General features: G+C 35.1%; 1 protein-coding gene across 2 annotated transcripts in view; it reads right to left on the bottom strand.

Moving 5' to 3' along the window:
- Positions 1 to 4,097: 4,097 nt before the first annotated feature.
- The window catches only part of LOC125661869 (transient receptor potential cation channel subfamily M member 2-like), a 52,046-nt gene continuing 38,532 nt past the window's right edge, over positions 4,098 to 17,611 (bottom strand). For both annotated transcript variants that reach the window (XM_056146370.1, XM_056146371.1), the window contains 11 exons: positions 16,764 to 17,022; positions 16,205 to 16,426; positions 16,019 to 16,118; positions 15,243 to 15,474; positions 15,091 to 15,153; positions 14,761 to 14,913; positions 13,880 to 14,146; positions 10,095 to 10,287; positions 9,504 to 9,663; positions 8,698 to 8,870; positions 4,098 to 4,911 (listed from right to left, as the gene is read on the bottom strand). In XM_056146370.1, the coding sequence (XP_056002345.1) occupies positions 4,799 to 4,911; positions 8,698 to 8,870; positions 9,504 to 9,663; positions 10,095 to 10,287; positions 13,880 to 14,146; positions 14,761 to 14,913; positions 15,091 to 15,153; positions 15,243 to 15,474; positions 16,019 to 16,118; positions 16,205 to 16,426; positions 16,764 to 17,022 (1,935 nt within the window). In that variant the 3' untranslated portion in view covers positions 4,098 to 4,798. The remainder of the gene's footprint in view (positions 4,912 to 8,697; positions 8,871 to 9,503; positions 9,664 to 10,094; positions 10,288 to 13,879; positions 14,147 to 14,760; positions 14,914 to 15,090; positions 15,154 to 15,242; positions 15,475 to 16,018; positions 16,119 to 16,204; positions 16,427 to 16,763; positions 17,023 to 17,611) is intronic.

Here is a 17,611-nt window from a genome sequence, read left to right as displayed (position 1 = left end):
TATCAGGTTTCCATGATGCATACACATATAACTCCTTATATTCAATCGAGAAGCAAAAAGATATATCTCTGGTTCTCCAAATTTACGTACTAAAAATGAAATATATTATTTTATTATATACTTTCAATTTCATCTCTTCTTTTTTCTTTAAAAGTTTGCGGGCATATATCACACGATATATGCCCGGAAACATTCCGGCCCGCAAACATTCCGGCCCGCAAACATTACATCACAATCTAATTTCTACGCCGTTAATTTTCAAATATTTCGTGTTTTTCATCTTTTACTCAGTTAAACCGATAAAGTTATTGTTAAAAATAAAATTATTGTTAGTTTCTAAATGAAATTGAAAGTATATAATAAAAAGGTTATATACTTTGTATGGGAAATATGACGACCTCGTTTTTTGTCGCGAACGGACCTCGCAAGCTCGGTCCGTCTACGCGCCAAAAACCTCGGTCGTCATATTTTCCCATACAAAGTCTATAACCTATAAATCTAACATATATTCAATATTCTCATCAAACACTGATTCTATATCTGCCACATTTTCTTTCCCAGCTACATGTACAGCAGAAATCCAAACATATCTGTCACAACAAAACTGCCATATGTGTACTCAAATCATTAATTTCCTCTGATTTTATACCCCCCCCCCCCCCCATGTTGTTTATATACGCTATTCCTGATGTATTATCAGAGCAATTTTTTAAATGCATGTTTGTCAATAATTTGCAAAATGGTTACATGGATATATAAATTGCCCTTAATTCTAAATAATTGATATGATGCAACTTTTCTTCATTTGTTCATCTACCGCCAATATTTTCATCATTTGTGACTGCTCGCCAACCTTCGGTAGATGCATCTGTTGTGATAGACATATCAGAACTACCCCAAATGATGATTCTCTTTTGTGACATGATATTTAAAATTCATCAATATAACTCTTCTCTTGTTTCCTTTTTTACTTTTATTTTACTGTCATCACTTCCTTTATGCATCTTCAAAGCCTTATCATTTTTTCTTTCTTTTTCTCACACTTTATGTTGTAACGGTTCCAAATCAATTGATGACACAAGTGATCCAATCAAACTAGTTAAACATCTAACCGATATGAATTCTCGCTCCTTAGTTTTGTGACAGTGTTCTTTTCTTAAATTGTCTTCTGTAATGGTGGGGTTACTGTCATATTAATAGTGTCAATGATATTTCCAAGAAACACAATGACATGACTAGGTTCAAACACTGATTTTTTGCTATTAAAAATAAACCCTGGTTTTTCCATTAAAGATACTGTATCCTTTACATTTGCAGTCCATTCTTCTTTAGAATCATTAACCAAAAGCAAATCATCAATATATGCAGTACTATGAAACCAAATTTGATGCAAAGTCGAAAAAACAGGTTTTATAATTTTGTAAATGTTCGTAGTGCACAAGAAATGCCCATTGCTGTATTCATACACCTTTCCTTTCCAAAGAAACCATAAATATTTTCTATCCTTTCTTTAATTTTTACAGAATGATAAGCATGTCATAAATGAATTGATGCCATCAAAAATTAGGCCTTATCAATTTTAATGCTGCCTCAAATGCTTTTATTTCAAAATGATGGTAAATAATAGATTTCTTCAACTCTTTTAAAGTCATAATCAGCCTTTGTTCAAAAGAATTTTTACGGGTTCAGTTAAAATTGTTGAAATAATTTCACCATCATCACGTTTAATTTCTCTGATAACCTTCATTTTCAATAAATGTTTAACTTCTTCATTTACATTAGTCTCTTGAACTGTGTCAAACTTTTGTTGATAAAGTATTTTTGACTGAATAGGCATTTGACTAATTTCAATTGTACAATATGTTATAATTAGCAAAATCCTGCTATCAGATGTAATGTTTGCTAATCAATTATATATTCACTCAATCTACCACCAAGATATTCTCCAGCACCAGAATAATTCACATGTTTCCTTAATGTATTACATTCAGATAAATTCACCTTAGATTCTTTATGTGCTCTTTTTCTGGCTACTGAGGATTGTCTTCAAGTTTTTTTTTTTTTTTTGAAGATCCATAGTTTTGGTATGGTCAGTTTTTAAATCGAGGTAAGCTACTGACAAACAAGATGATGGTACAGGGGTTTCAACAGTCTCGATTGAAGTCAGCATTTCGCAAATTCTATTTCATAACGATCTAGTTCGTCAATGCAACCTATCATTGGGTCAAGTGCTGTCTGACGTGTTTTATATCGATTGTTAAGTCGTTCTTGGCACACTGATTTTAACTGCGGATAACTCCGTTTACCTGATCGGGATATAGGGCTCATGGCGGGTGTGACCGGTCAACAGGGGATGTTTACTCCTCCTTGGCACCTGATCCCACTTTTGGTGTGTCCAGGGGTCGATGCTTGCCCAACTATCTATTTTGTATTGCTTGTAGGAGTTATGAGATTGATCACTGTTCGTTATCTTCAACTTTCATATCATTGCGCAGAAAGATTTAGTTTATAGGGTAAAGCTAGATTTAGGTTGTTGACGCGAACTTTATTCATATTATGCAGAAAATTCATGAACAGAATATATGGTCGTTTTCTACTGGAAGTGGTACCGTACCGACGAGTACGAACACCAAGAAATAATTCAAGGTGCAGAAACCATTTTTCTTGAGGAATGATGTTATATTTCCATTTCAACGGAAAATACATTTCATGTTAACATTTTTAAGAGGTATGGAAAATTAGAATTAACTTTTGAAATGAATAATTAAAATTAGAATTGAAAAACAAATAACATGATATACTTCTCTTTTCAGTCAAGACGTAATCATGATTCAACAATTTGACAGATTTAAGGACTCATTCGATAATTTAACATGATTAAATGCAGATTCCAGGTCAGCGATGATGTGATAATGTGTGTGAATACATTTTACCAACTATTTAAACTCAAAGACTGTTAAAACTAAGACAGTAAGACCATCACATATACATAGTTTGGAGATGCACGTGACTTTCAAAATTCAAATTCCTTATTCATTTTGAAATGTCGCAGTCGTAAGAAAGCAGTCGCAGTTGTTTAGAGATAAGAGGGTGGTCCTGGAAATAAGAGATATTACATAGTCTTCCACATCTGCTTCATACTTCATCATTTTATATGTCTATGCGATATATCCCTATGAACTCGATATATCATACAGCTCTGGTAGGGGGCCTCCGTGGCCGAGTGGTTAGAGCATAACGTTCAAAATAACACAGCCTCTCACCTCTGTCGGCGCGGGTTCGAATCTTGCTCGCGCCGGTAAATGAGAAAGTTTCCCAGTTTACTTTCGGAAGGCCGGTGGTCTCTTCCCAGGTACATTGTATCTGGGTTATCTTTTCCACCAATATAAACTGCGCGCCACCAGATAGCTAAAAAATGTTGAGTGTGGCGGAAAACATCAATTAATCAATCAATCAATCAACATATCTGGTATATCCAGGGATCTGTGTTTGCCCAACTCTCCATTTTGTAATGCTTATTGGAGTTATGGGATTGATCACTGTTCGTCATCTTCACCTTTCAAACTACAAAGTCTTCAACATCTGCTTCTTTTTGGGGAATTTTATTGAACATAGGCATTAACAGCAAGCTACATGTAACAGCTCGACTTTATGACAAGTATGATGACCTCAACCTCTCCATCGTGAACTTCCCGTATTCATGTAGCAATATCTTATTATTACTTGCAGATGATGTTTATGTTTATCAGCTGTTTCGATATGCAAAACCGTGTTCTGCATAAAGTCAATGTTTAAACCAAATGTCTCCTTAGTACTTGATCCAGCCTCTGGTATATCCAGGGGTGCATGGCTTCCCTACTATTATTTGTATTCTTTAAAGGAGTTATTATGAAATTGATCCTTGTTCGTTATCTTCACCTTTACATTCAATCATCTACTCCATGCTATCGCCAGACCTCAGACATTCAAATATACTTGAGTCTTCCTTCGCCAAGTTCCCGACACTAGAAGCGTACGTTACATGTCTTGGTAATTACAGTTTATTTGTATAGCTGTTCCATACCAAATTATATTCGAAATCATTGAATAAATCCGTGTATCTTTAAATATCATTTTTATTTCTATTACTATGCAATACAATATTATGCCCTAAACCATTGAATAAATCAGTGCATCTATAAATATAACATCCGTAAGTCCACAATTCGTTTGTAGAATTTTCATCCCCTCGCAATTCATTGCAAGAGGGGATATGTTTGCATGTGCGTGTGAATGTGCTTCAAATAGCAGCTTCGAATTTATATCGAAAAGAATATATGTAACTTCCATTACGTACGTATATTATTCATACCTATCTGTTTAAATTTCGAGGCTTGTTTCATTATACATTGGAAATCATGAAATGAAAAATAAAGTGGGGGATTTTGATAACAATATGCAATAAAATCAAGACAAATTCATTTTGTTATAACAAACTGTGCAAAACTTCAAACAATTTGCAAATCATTTACTAATCTAAAGCTCCACATACATAACATTGATGACAATGCGTGTATGCTTACACAAGGTTCATGCATAAAGCTATTGCCACTTGAATGGGATGAAACTTAAAACACTCAAAATATACATCATTGATTACATGTTTTCTCAAATGTCAAAATTCAAACGTTTCAATTTTCAAAACTAATTTTGTCCTTGTGTTATTGCAGGAAAGGAATCGTACAACGATCTACTTCCTGTCTACAGTCGTACAACGATCTATTTCCTGTCTACAGTCGTACAATGATCTACTTTCTCTCTACAGTTTATCACTCATTCTGAATGCTGTTATCCTTTGAAAGTTTTTACGAAACTTTTGGGCTTCCTCTTTTTCCTTGTTTTCAATTCGTACTTGTTTTGGGTAGTAACGTTCTATAAAGATATTGAATAAAAGTCAGTTAAGAATTGTGAGTCTATTAAAGTCCTACATAAATGTTAGAAATGCATCATGTGACAATCATGTTTGCAGATGAATGACACCAATTTATAAATGAAGTAATGTTTATTAGGGCTGGGACGATTCAGGGTTAGCTCGATTCGGTTCGGTTTCGATTCAGAACAGCACGGTTCGGTTATTTTCGATTCGGTTCATGTTAGGTCCAATTTATCTAATGACACCACAAAAATTAACAATTTTAATGAGTAGCATATTTGATTTGATTTAATTCAAGTTATATAACTATATGTTGTCATTTGTAAACATCATATCTATTCATAATGGCATTTTATAACTTTGATGGAAAAAAGAAAACACTGACAGTCTATCAAAATTTGTTATATTAATGTGCTACATAAGTTTTGGATTATTAAACAAATCTATAGTGAATCTAAAATGTATATGATATTGTTTTCATTGATATGCAAAAATTCAACAATTCTATCAATTGAGTCTTTGAAAATCTCTCCTATATTGATTTACTTCTCTCATGTTAACTGTCAAATCTGTGTCATTACCTACGATGTTGATTTCACTCCACCACTGACAGGAATGCTATATGTCATGTAAAGATAAACTGCAATGATCTTACGGACCATATTCTGTTGGTATCTGAGTGGTGAAAATGCTAACTCTTAACACAGTAGTGATTTAAATCTCCGTTGCATAAAAAACCACATGTTTTCAACATCACTCGGACGCCATATTTGTTGTTTTGGTGTAAGTAAAATCTAAACCGAACCGAACCGAAATCCGGAATTTGTAATCGGTGCATCGAATCGAATGGTATGAATCGCGGTGCACCGAAATTTTCAGTGCACCGCACAGCCCTAATGTTTATTGGAGATAGCTGATATATCATTTTCACAATTCGATACATGCTCATATTCTTATTTAAGAACAATGATGACCAATTGACTGAATTGGCTTTGGATTAATTGTACTGAATGACAGATTATCATATTTTTCATCGTAGTTAATGACGTATGGTATTTGAAAAATAGACATCCATAATTTATAATTTTGGTCAATAATTGTTGTTTGCTATATATTTACTGGGCAATTTATTTACTTTTGAATCTATTATAGTTAGAATGTGATTCAATAGTCTGCATATGATCAGTTTTTAAATCAAGACAGGCTAATGACAAATGAGTTGATGTTACACGGATTTTAATATTTTTGTTTAAAGCTAACATTTGCAAATTTGATAGAGTTACAACATTCTAATGTAGAAATACAACCTTTTATTACATCAAATGATGCATGGAAGGTGAGGACAACGACCATTGATCAATATCATAACTCCTATAAGAATGCCGTATTTTATAGACATTGTTAATGCGTTTTGTACCAACAAAAAAAAACCCCCCACTACGGATAAATCCATTCACCTGCTCAAGATATATGGCTCACGACAGATGTGACCAGTTGACAGGGAGTGCTTAGTCATGCTGGTGTTTCCAGGGGTCCATGTTTGCCTTATTCTTAGTTTAGTGGTTTTTATAGGATTTTGAGATTGGTCACGTCCATTATATTTACTTTTTGATAAATATATACTTTAATGCACTGAGTTACAGATAAGAAATACAAAAAGAGAATTGCTTTGAATTTTTTTTTCTATCAAATCATAGGATCATAAGAATTTTAAAGAGAAAATAGAAGGTTTTAGGGTATATTTTGTGTCCATACACATCAAACATTGATGAGATTGGGAACATGCATTTTTGGCATCTCCGTCTGTCTGTAGCAAAAAGCTTTACCTTCATATTTTACACCATTAGAGGTAGACCTTTCACATTTGGTGTGTGTATTTCTTGTGGGAAGACCTTTCAAGTGACATCAAAATATGTAACCTGGTGAACTCTACATTTTTAAATCTTAAGAGGCACTGCTTTAATAATAAGCATGGGTATTACTTGTGAGAAGACCTTTCCAACGACTGTAGATTTGTTGGCTTTTTGTCATTGACCATTGACCTAATTTTTGGAAATTTTCAGAAAACTTTAATGTCTTACAGATTCACTTTGTTGTAATCCGGGGGCATCAGTGTTTCAGTAAAATTTACATATGTTTGTTTAGTTCATTACATATTTTAATTACTCGGAATGACTAGGATGAGTAAACATCCCCTAATTCAGTTTACCAATGAAATAAAGATGTTTAAAATATGGGGGTATTCTGCAATATAATAATGATTACATAATGTAATTGAAAATCTTCTTCCCATTCAAACGCCGCGATGATCCAGAGATTAGAATGTTCGCCCCGCATGCGGAAGACCGGGGTTCGAATCCCGGCCGCGACAGACCTAAGTCGTTAAAACAGGTAATGACAGTTCCCTCGCCAGAACGCTCTGAATCAAGTGTGAATATCACGGGTCCTCGGAGATGACCTTAAAAACGGATGTCCCGTGTCACAGTAGGTGTGGCACGCTAAGGCGCCAAGCATAGGCCTAAAGTTGAAGGCCTTTACCGGTCTTGGTAACGTCTCCATATGAGTTAAGAAATCTCGAGAGAGACGTTAAACAATATATAATTAATATTCTTATTCAACAGGCATGTGTTAGTGTCCTTTTATCTTCTATAATAGATCACTATGCAGCGTTCAACTGGAAACTCGGTTGAGCAGTTGCTATTTTCTGATGTCGAAAGATTGATTGTATATTGTTTGCATATCCCTTCCGAGAATATTTCCCTGATATGGCGACGTTACAATTGACGGTTAATGGCAGCAGATTTTAGGCGTATGTTCAGTGCTTAAGGCTTTTAAGTAGGGAGGGATCTTTATCGTGACACACTTGCTGTGAAACGGATCCTCGGTTTCCGGGGTATCAAGCAAAGGACCTCCCCATTTAGTCGTCTCCTAAGACACGCAAAGGGTACTGAAGACCTATTCTACCCCGGGTTCCCACAGCAGGTGTCGAAAGATCAGAGGTTATAATTTTTGTAGTTCAAAGCAGTCTCCACAAATCATACCGATCTCTGCATCAGTTATATTTTTATGACTAAACATAAACAGTCAAGCCATATCAGTTGTCTTTCCCCGACTGGTCCGGCTAAGATCGATGTTTCCATATTCACTGGGCCTACTCATTTCTATATGGCTCGCTTCTCGATGCATGTGAACCTACATGCACATGCAATGATAGGATATAATTCAGATTCGTCATGTAAATTAAAACTTTAAAAACTAGGCTGATCGAAATATTGGTTTAAACTGACCATTGGTTAGCTAATCACTGATCAAATATATATCCTCTGGTTAATTAATTGCTTGTTAAAATAAAATTTGACCTAGGGTTAAGTAATCCGATGATTAAGTACTGATTTTGACTACGGATTTGTCTGAAGATGTAAGCTTCATGGTAGGTGTGACCGGTTCATAGGGATGCTTACTCTCCTTAAGCACCTGAACCAACCTCTGGTATACATAGGAGTCAATGTTTGCCCTATTATTCATAAAATTATGAGATTAATTACTGTTATCTTCATTTTCTCATATTTCTCCAATTGAACATTCAAATATAGTACACATGTGGATTTCTTGTTCAATGGGACATATAGAATCGAAATATGAATGTAGATAAATATATGAATCGTAATATATGTAGGATTACAGAAGTTAAATTGAAGCCAACTGCATTCCAACTTAACAGTTTACAATATTATCCATGTTCAACGTTTGCTGATGCATATGTGTAGATGACAATTCATACTTACTTTCACATTTGTCGAGGCAGCATCCTTCCCTGCCTGGGCAGCAAAAGAAACGATAAGGAAGGAATAAAAGGTTGATAGGAGATGGGATCCTCCATTCATAATCATTGATGACGGTATACCTCTCAAATCTCCACAATTTCTCGGAGTTTTCTTGAACCCTTTCAAATGTGTAGCTGCAAAAGCATTTAAAAATCGTACATATCGGGTTATTGGGTAAATAAAATAAGTCACAATGTTTGTAGTTGTTTGTTGTTTTACACTCCATCCGTGGACTTTGCTCTCATTTAAAGATACCACTATCTGGAAGTGAAATTCAAAAATGTTAACTCTTGGCACATAGCCAAAAGTCGTTTTTGTGAGAGCTTTCAATCGTACCCACTCTTACAGTGACAGTCGTATCCACCTGACCCATGACTTCCACTTCTAATGACGGACGCCTAGCTAGTAAACGGTATCTAATGTGGTACGATTTATAGGTTTGACTCGGCACAATAATTGAGAATTGATTGCAAATTAAGCACCCTAATCATTCAGTTCATCCTAGTTTTTAACAGTTTAAGTATGACAAATGTGTTTTATGTAGATATGATAAGGTAAAATAATTTTTATCATTATCTAGCTAATGTTAAACCTATATTCCAAAAACACAATCAATGCTTATCCCACCAAAACGCAAGTTGAGATGCTAATGGTAATGATTGCCAGTGTGCATATTTTAGATACGTTAAATGCATGACAACATCTTAAACACATGGCTCTTTCAGATGACACGAGCAGCTGATATTTTTATGCAAAACATGATATACCTGAACATGGCAATAACGAGATTGACCAACAGAAGATTAGAAAACAACATGTAAATTGCTGAAACGCCCAACACTGTCCAGTCTTCTTGAGGACAACGTTCAATGGAAGAGTCGAACTGCCACACCGATGTATTGTGAGAACAGTCTGATAGGTCTTTGCCTAGAAATGTCAAATGATAATTTAAAACAATTTTCAAAATGTTTCTCAGATTGAAATATGAAGAAAACAATTCTGATAACAATGGTCTACCTATGATCAATTTCTCATCAAAGTTGATCAACATGGAATTATAAATTTTCGTGGAAGTCTGATTTTCGTTGATTTAAATCCAATAAAGAGTGATATTACCTCAACCGCGAAATTAAGCCTCCACTAACTTAACATTAAAATTCAAGACTGGTGTTCACAAACCATGAAAACAAGACACCGCAAAAGCAAATGATTTCAAAGCGTTGAAAATTAATTTCATAATTATGTGCTGGATTGATTGTTAAATATCAATAACAATAATACGTTTAAAAAAAGAGAAGTTCTTATGGGTTATCACATTCACTTCAAACAAGTGCACATTAAAAATATAATGATGTTACCTTCCAAAAAGTCATTGAATAACTCTCCGTAGAGTTGAAAATATGGGTAGTAAATAATTTGCCAAATTCTCCACTTCGTCCAGTCACCATCCCACATGCCCTGATAATCCGGCCAGAGATTCGCGTGGTAGTAAATCCCAACTCCTATCACAATAAAGACTGCCACGAACAGGAAACCAAATAGATCCTTTAACTACAATACGATACTGTATAGGAACATTTCTTCCCAAGTACAAAACAAACTTGAATGTGAATATGTCATTTTTCCAAATATTGTATGCTTCTCGAATTCTCTTCGTGAGAGTATACAGTCGCTGTCTTATATATCCGTCTGTCCTTCCATCCGAACTCATATCGTTCAGGAAATCACAACTACTGCCTTGAGACAGGGACTTTTGGACCAAAATCACTTTGGAAAGGTCAAGATTACTCAGAACATATTTTTGATGTAACGATATAAGGGGGAAAGTACCTTATATCAACACTTTTTGAACAGGTATGGATCATATATCATAAAATAGATTACAGGCAAATGTCTTTCAGACAAAGGTCACTCAATATCATTTTAAAAAGGTCGAGGTTACTCTGAACATACATTTTATATATGAACAAAGAATCTTCATTTCAACAATACTTCAGGAGTTAATGATTTTTGGACCAGGGTTTCTTAAGGTCCTTTTAGAAAGCTCAAGATCACCCAGAACATATATCTTGTATAATATAAAGGGTTTCTTATTTTATCAGTTTTTGGACACTTGATCCTAAATCACATAAATATATATCAAACAAGATATGATTATAATCTACCGATTATAAATTCTCCCAAACGAAGTATCGGCTGTACAGTTTTTTCTTCTGAGTACTACTATTTTCTCCCATAACAAAACCAAAGCCAATTTCTACTTCATTTAAAACATCTCGATCACGAAGGATTTCATGTGAAATTAAAAAAAAGAATTCGTTTTTATTTCAGTAAAACTGATGTCACTTGACTTCGATCCTAATTTGTAAGTCCCAACATCCTCTTATCATTTTTATGATTCCATGCCTGTATCAGTCCTAGTTCTAAAGTTACTTTTCTTAATCAAGGCCAAAGTCAATGGGGATACAAGTGTGTAGGTCACTACACCCTTTTATCATTTCTGAAGATAGCATGTCTCTATCAGTCCCAGTTGTAAAGTTATATCACACTTATGTTTAGGTTCAGAAGTCAAGGTCACTTGACCTTGATAACAAATTTGTAAATCCCATCATCCTTTTAATATTTCTGAACATTTCATTTCTTTAACAACATAGTTCTTAATGTAATACCATGTTTTTGATCTAAGGTGAGGTGTCAAGGTCGCTGGAGTTACCTGACCTTGATATTGATTTGTAGATCTCATAATCTTTTCATCATTTGTGAAGATCGAATGTCTCTATAAATTCCAGTTCTAAAATGTGTTTGAGTTTGTATGTTCAAGGTCAGAGGTCAAGCTCATTGGGGTCATTTGACCTCGATACCCATTTGTAGATATCATCATCTTTTCAGCATTCCTGAATATCTCATATTTCCACTAGACTTGATTAAGTAATACCAATTTTATGTTCTAAGGTCATGGGTCAAGATCGCTGGACTCCCTTCACCTTAATACTAGTTTGTAAATTGTATCATCTTCATATCAATTCTGAAGGTCCCATGTCTCTATCAATTCCAAAATTATATGACTTTGTATCTTCAAGGTCAGAGGTCAGGGTCACTCAAATCACTTGATCTTAAAACTAATTTGCATATCTCATAATATTTTCATCATTTCTAAACATTCCATTTCTCTATCAGACCTGGCTCTTAAGTAATGCCAGTTTAATATTTTATGGTCAAAGGTCAAGACCACTAGAATCACTTGACCTTGATACTAGTCCTGTCATCCCCTAACCATTTCTGAAGATGTCACTATTAGTCCTGGTTTCAAAGTTATAGCACTTTTTATGTTCATGGTCAGAGGTCAAGGTAAGTACAGTCATTTGAGCTTGATACTAATGTCTAGGCGTTGTCATCCTCTATTCATGTCTGAAGACCCCATGACTCTATATATTATATTTGTCAAGTTATATCTGTTGAATTTTGAAATTAATCTTGTACCTAACCCCTTCAATCCGAAAACAAAAACATTTCTGCACATCTAGATACATTGGCCTACCATAACCTTGAATATCTATTACTCTCATCCACTGGTTACGGAGAACGGTGTCGGGCAGTTTTAGACGCGAGAAAGAAGCGGCAGAAGAAAAAGAACCGAGCAAAAACAGTAAGTCTCCAAACTTCTTTTTTTTTTTTTTTTTAAAGAAATATGTCACTCAAGGTCATTTTAAAGAGGTCAACGTCACTCAACATTTATCATGTTTTATGGGAAAAATTTTTCAACAGTCAATAATCATTGTGCGAGTCATTCGTCATAAAATGAAAAGTCGAAGACAACAAAGAGTGATAAGTCCCATAAAAATTACAACATTAAGAGTTGGGTAAATACAGACTCCTGGACATATCAGAGGTGGGATAATGTGTTCAGGAGTAAGAAGGACCCCCGTCGACCGGTCACACCCATCATGAATCCTACATCTTGTTTAGGTAAACGGAGTAGACCGTAGTTAAAATCAGTGTGTAAAGAATGGTCTAACAATTAGTATGCATTACGCTAGACAACAGTTGTTAAAATAATAAGCTGTATTGGCAAAGTAGATCATCAAACAACCACATAATTTGCAACATGCTGACTTTAACGAAACTTAAAGCCCCTGCACCATCAATATCTTTGTCAGTAGTCTGCCTTGATTTAAAAAAACTTAACAAACTCTTGGCAGTCGAATCCATTGAGAGACATAAACACCACATATAGGTGATAATAAATTGTTGGTAGATAAAACGTCATTGATATCTTTAAATGTCGAGTTGAAGGCCACGGCAAGATAATTTTTCTTCTCATATATGCTGGGGTTCCTCGTTGACCATATGTTCGTGGTCCTTGGTGATCAGCACAGTTCGTGCCCATTGGAAGACCTGATTACCAAAGACTATAAGAAGTGATAGTCCATGATGAATTCCAAAATCCTTTTATAATCAATGTCAGAGTATTTGTGCATAGAATCGAAGTGGTGCTCTACAAAGTGAATGACTGATCACTAAATATGATTTTTATTAAAGAGATAACTATCTATGATGTCAAAAAGTCTAATCTTTAATTTACCGTTAGAAATGGTTGCGTAGAGTATTGAAAAGGCATACGCTTAGATTGTGTTCATTTATGAAAAGTTCTGTGCTTTCAAATTTACTAAAAGTTACAGTGTATGTGAAATGTTTTAAAATCCACATTTGATCAACACAACCCCTAAGATATGTCGTTAACACAGATCCGAGCATGGTAAAACATTTACTAATTCTAGCAATGTATCTTTTGTTTTTAAAGAATTTGTGAAGTTTAAGAACCCATTATAGGAACGCTAACTGATATATATTCGCCCTACTGACTGGGAAGTATTCCATTGGTTGGATGCAGTTCGGGGAGCATTCATTAGTTTTACTGATATTCTGGGATTTTTAAGCAAACAGTACCATGTTGGTTCATTACTGGATGTAACTCCTTGAGGTTTTAAGCTTAACATCGCCGATTTGATATTACAATTGCTGAAAACCAGTAACTAGAAATATGTTTTATGGTATGTAACATGCATTAAATGTATCATATTAGAACTTTAATAAACAGAACAAAACATTGCTGTGTATGATTTCAAATTTGAAAATGACGTACCATTTCCTTGATCATAATAAGAGTGGGTCCCAATCTCCTGTGGATGAGAAATACTTCCAGAAACCTCAGATACATGACAAGAAGCGACAGGGAAAACATTCTCCTGGCGATGGTAAAGGTTTCGGAGGGGTGCATATGACGCACAAACAACGCTGTAATCAGCAAGGCGTACGACAAAAGATCCACCACATTCCAGAAATCATACAGGTATCTCTTCATCCGGGAGTAGTATCCACGATGTGATCGACCCTTTGCATCCAGGCATCCCTGGTTTATAATTAAATATTTAACATCAGTTCGGTTTTATGCAAACATAATGAATCGAAGCTGATAACCAGCTCTTGGGCATTACAATTAGTCAGAACCGTAATTTTGCTCACGCATTTGGAACTATGAATAAGCCCAATGTATAAGGGATGAAACCATGAAACATAAATGACATATCACGATAGTTATCACCATGTGTGAACCTCTCATCATGACAAACTTAACCACACAATTGATCATGCCTCTAATGAACTTCTTAAATTTATGTGAACATATCCACGAAAGTTTATCAATATGTTTCCTTTTATCCTTCGAGCATTTATACTCATATTGAGACGTCAGCAGATATAAATGTAACATCATTTTTGTCGCTCAAGATTATTGCTTGTGAGGATTGTTTAACGCGGAAATGCCACTGTTAGTATCATCGTACATGTAACATTATCACTTCTAAGTGCCAAGCGTTTGAGGAGAAAAAAACATTTGGTACCTATTTTTACGTCATGTGCTTCACGTGCCCATGGCACAAAGGGGATTCTTACTTAGCGTTTCTCTGTCATTTTTTACATTTGTGTAAAGTATAACTTAATAATAATGATAGTAATAATGCTTACAAAACAGCTGATGAGTTCCTCAATAAAATCGCCTGCACCCCAGAAATACACGTAGTATTCGAAGACCCTAGCGATGTCCTGGACGTAGTACTCAGTACTGATACTGGTCAGGACAAAGGCGCTGTACATCACCAACATAGAAAAGAACATCATCTGCAAAAAGCAAACAAAACGAGTATACATTTCATTTTCATAATATCGTCGCAATGAGAAATGGTAACCTCATATGTATATTACATAATCAGCTTTTGAGTTGATTAGGAATAATACTCGTTTTGTATATTCAGTAACTAGTATATAAATATAAGTACTGAATGATATAATACGTACGTAATTGTAAATGTATTTTGTCAGTGGGGCTGTAAAGAACTTCTTTGGTTTTCGGAACGCGGACTAAAATATAATCATAACTGTGCTAATTTAGTTCATTTTGATAACAACATTGCGAATAAAAATCAATAAGCTTCGCTAAGATATTTTACTTTTAAGAATGGCACTAGGTCCGGGGCAAGATTGTTGTACCACTGTTTATTCATATTCTTCTGAGAACACGTATGCGCCACGACGTCATACATGAAGTTTTCATACGCAAAGGTCAAGGGACTGGATGTTATTCCCCATATTACGACGTCGTCGTCCATGAGGTCAATGGCGTGATCTGTGTTCTCTTCGTACATGCGGTCCATGATTGCAATACAGCGTTGTTCAAAAAGTCTATAAAGAGAACAAAAATACAAAGGCGAATGATTTCAATTCTAATAAAGGCAACACAGATTAGGAAAAGGTAGGTGAACTGATGAAGAGTGATAAAATCCCACAATTCCAATTAAGAATACAAAAGTGCTGGGCAAACACGGACCCCTGGACATCCCATAGGTGGTATCAGGTGTCTAGGAGGAATATGTATCCCGTGCCGAGCGATCGCATCCAACCTAAGCTCTATATTTAAATCAGGTGAACGGAGTAATCTGCGTTTTATTTAGTGTGTAACGAACGTCTAACAATTGGTATGAAACACGTCAGACAGCATTGGACTCAATGGTAGGGTGTATTGGTAAATTAGATTGTTTTAACGACTATAGAATTTGCGAAATGCTAACTTTAAACGACACTATTGAAACTCCCGTAACATTAACTTATTTGTTAGTAGCCTACCTTGATTTCTAGAAATAAACGTTTGTTTTACTAAGTAACAAAATCTGAATATATGTACACAATTTGGTACTGGAGCTTCCCGTCATTGAATTTAAATACTAACTTTGAATGTTCCTCCAACTCGCTTGACAGGATCTGTTCTTTCACGTTGTTTGCCTTAATAGCTAACTTCTGTAGCAGAGCTGAGCATACTAAACCTGTCACTGAATCAAGAAATATACATTGTTTCTTGTTTTACAAACTGAACGAAGTGAGCAGATAAAAATTATCCACATGTACATTAACTCACGTAGATGATCTTCACTTCGAAGCCAGCAAATTTCGGCTAATTCCCTTCTGTTAGCAAATATAGCCCAGAGCAAGAGATCCGAAATATCCCCTTCTTGGTTACTCTCATTTGATACGACTACCGTGTTAGCATCTACGGTTTCATTATCATTTTTTCTTCGGCTGTTTTTGTGTTTGATTGTCTGTCTGTCTGTTTGTTTATCTTTTGATTTGTCTTTTGTACCTTAAATAAATAAGAAAGTATGTAAAAAAAATAAGTCATGTCAGATTATGGTTTACTGTTGGTATGCAACGATTTTGAGACCCAAGTACTTGCATCCCACCATTTAATATTTCTTTTTGATATACAGGCTGATATCGAAATTATCTTTACCAACATCTCATCAGCATATCAGTTTGTAAATACTAGACTTATTTGACGCATATAACAAGAAGTCTGCAGTCAAAGGAGAACGCTTCCGGGGAATATCAAGAGTTGTTTGGGTGAAACACTTATAGTGTACCTCCTATTTGAAAGATGTGATCTACAGTGTTTACGGAGAAATCCGAGAAAATAATACCTTTATATCTTAAAATCTTGCGGCATAAACTTTTGGCTGCCCCTGAGACTGAATCGTTTAGTTTGTCTTTCTTTTTCGTATATTTCTTCACCTTTTCCTCTGCCTTTTCCAATTTCTCTTCCAATTCGTCTTTCTTTTCTTCATCTGCTTTCTTCAGTTTAGTGCTCTTTTTATCTTCTTTTGCTTTTGCGTCTTTCAGTTTCCTAACAACTGATCTGTATTTATAGCACAAATTCTTAGCGTGGGTCTCTTCGATTTGCTGCAAAAAGGGACAGGCACAACTTTCACTATATTAATATTCCTTAATAGATAACGGGGAAAATCAAGGATAAAACAACAACTTTCTTTTTTCTTATTTATGGTTAACCTACAATACAGAAGATCCCAATATTTCTTCTTTCTTGGTTCGTTTACAGGGGCAAATATGCATCATCTGAATTTCTTGTGAATTGAACGTGAAAAGTGATTTACGTGAAACGCATGGTAAAACATTCACATAGATTTCACGTGAAAATAGTTTCACAGGAAATTCGCATTAACTTTTTCCACATGAAAATCAATGTAAAAAGTGATTTATATGAAATTCACATTACGAAATTCACTCGAATATCAAATTAAAAAGGATTCAGGTTCGACATTTTCACACACACACACATGCTTGGCTGTGAGTGTTTGAGTTTTCCTGACGCCCCCAGTGAGTATATTCTTTTTTCGAATATCAGGGGAGCGATCTTTTGCGTATCAGGAGAGTTGTGATCCTTGACATGGGACACCCTTTAGCGTCCATCCGACCGACAGACTTAAAAAAATGTTATATTTGTTAAAGATGGTGAACCAAACGGAGGATT

The sequence above is a fragment of the Ostrea edulis genome, chromosome 8 (genome assembly GCF_947568905.1).
Source record: "Ostrea edulis chromosome 8, xbOstEdul1.1, whole genome shotgun sequence".
Lineage (NCBI taxonomy): Eukaryota > Metazoa > Mollusca > Bivalvia > Ostreida > Ostreidae > Ostrea > Ostrea edulis.
The sequence above is the reverse complement of the archived record's forward strand: the minus strand, read 5'-3'. Positions and strand labels throughout refer to the sequence as shown.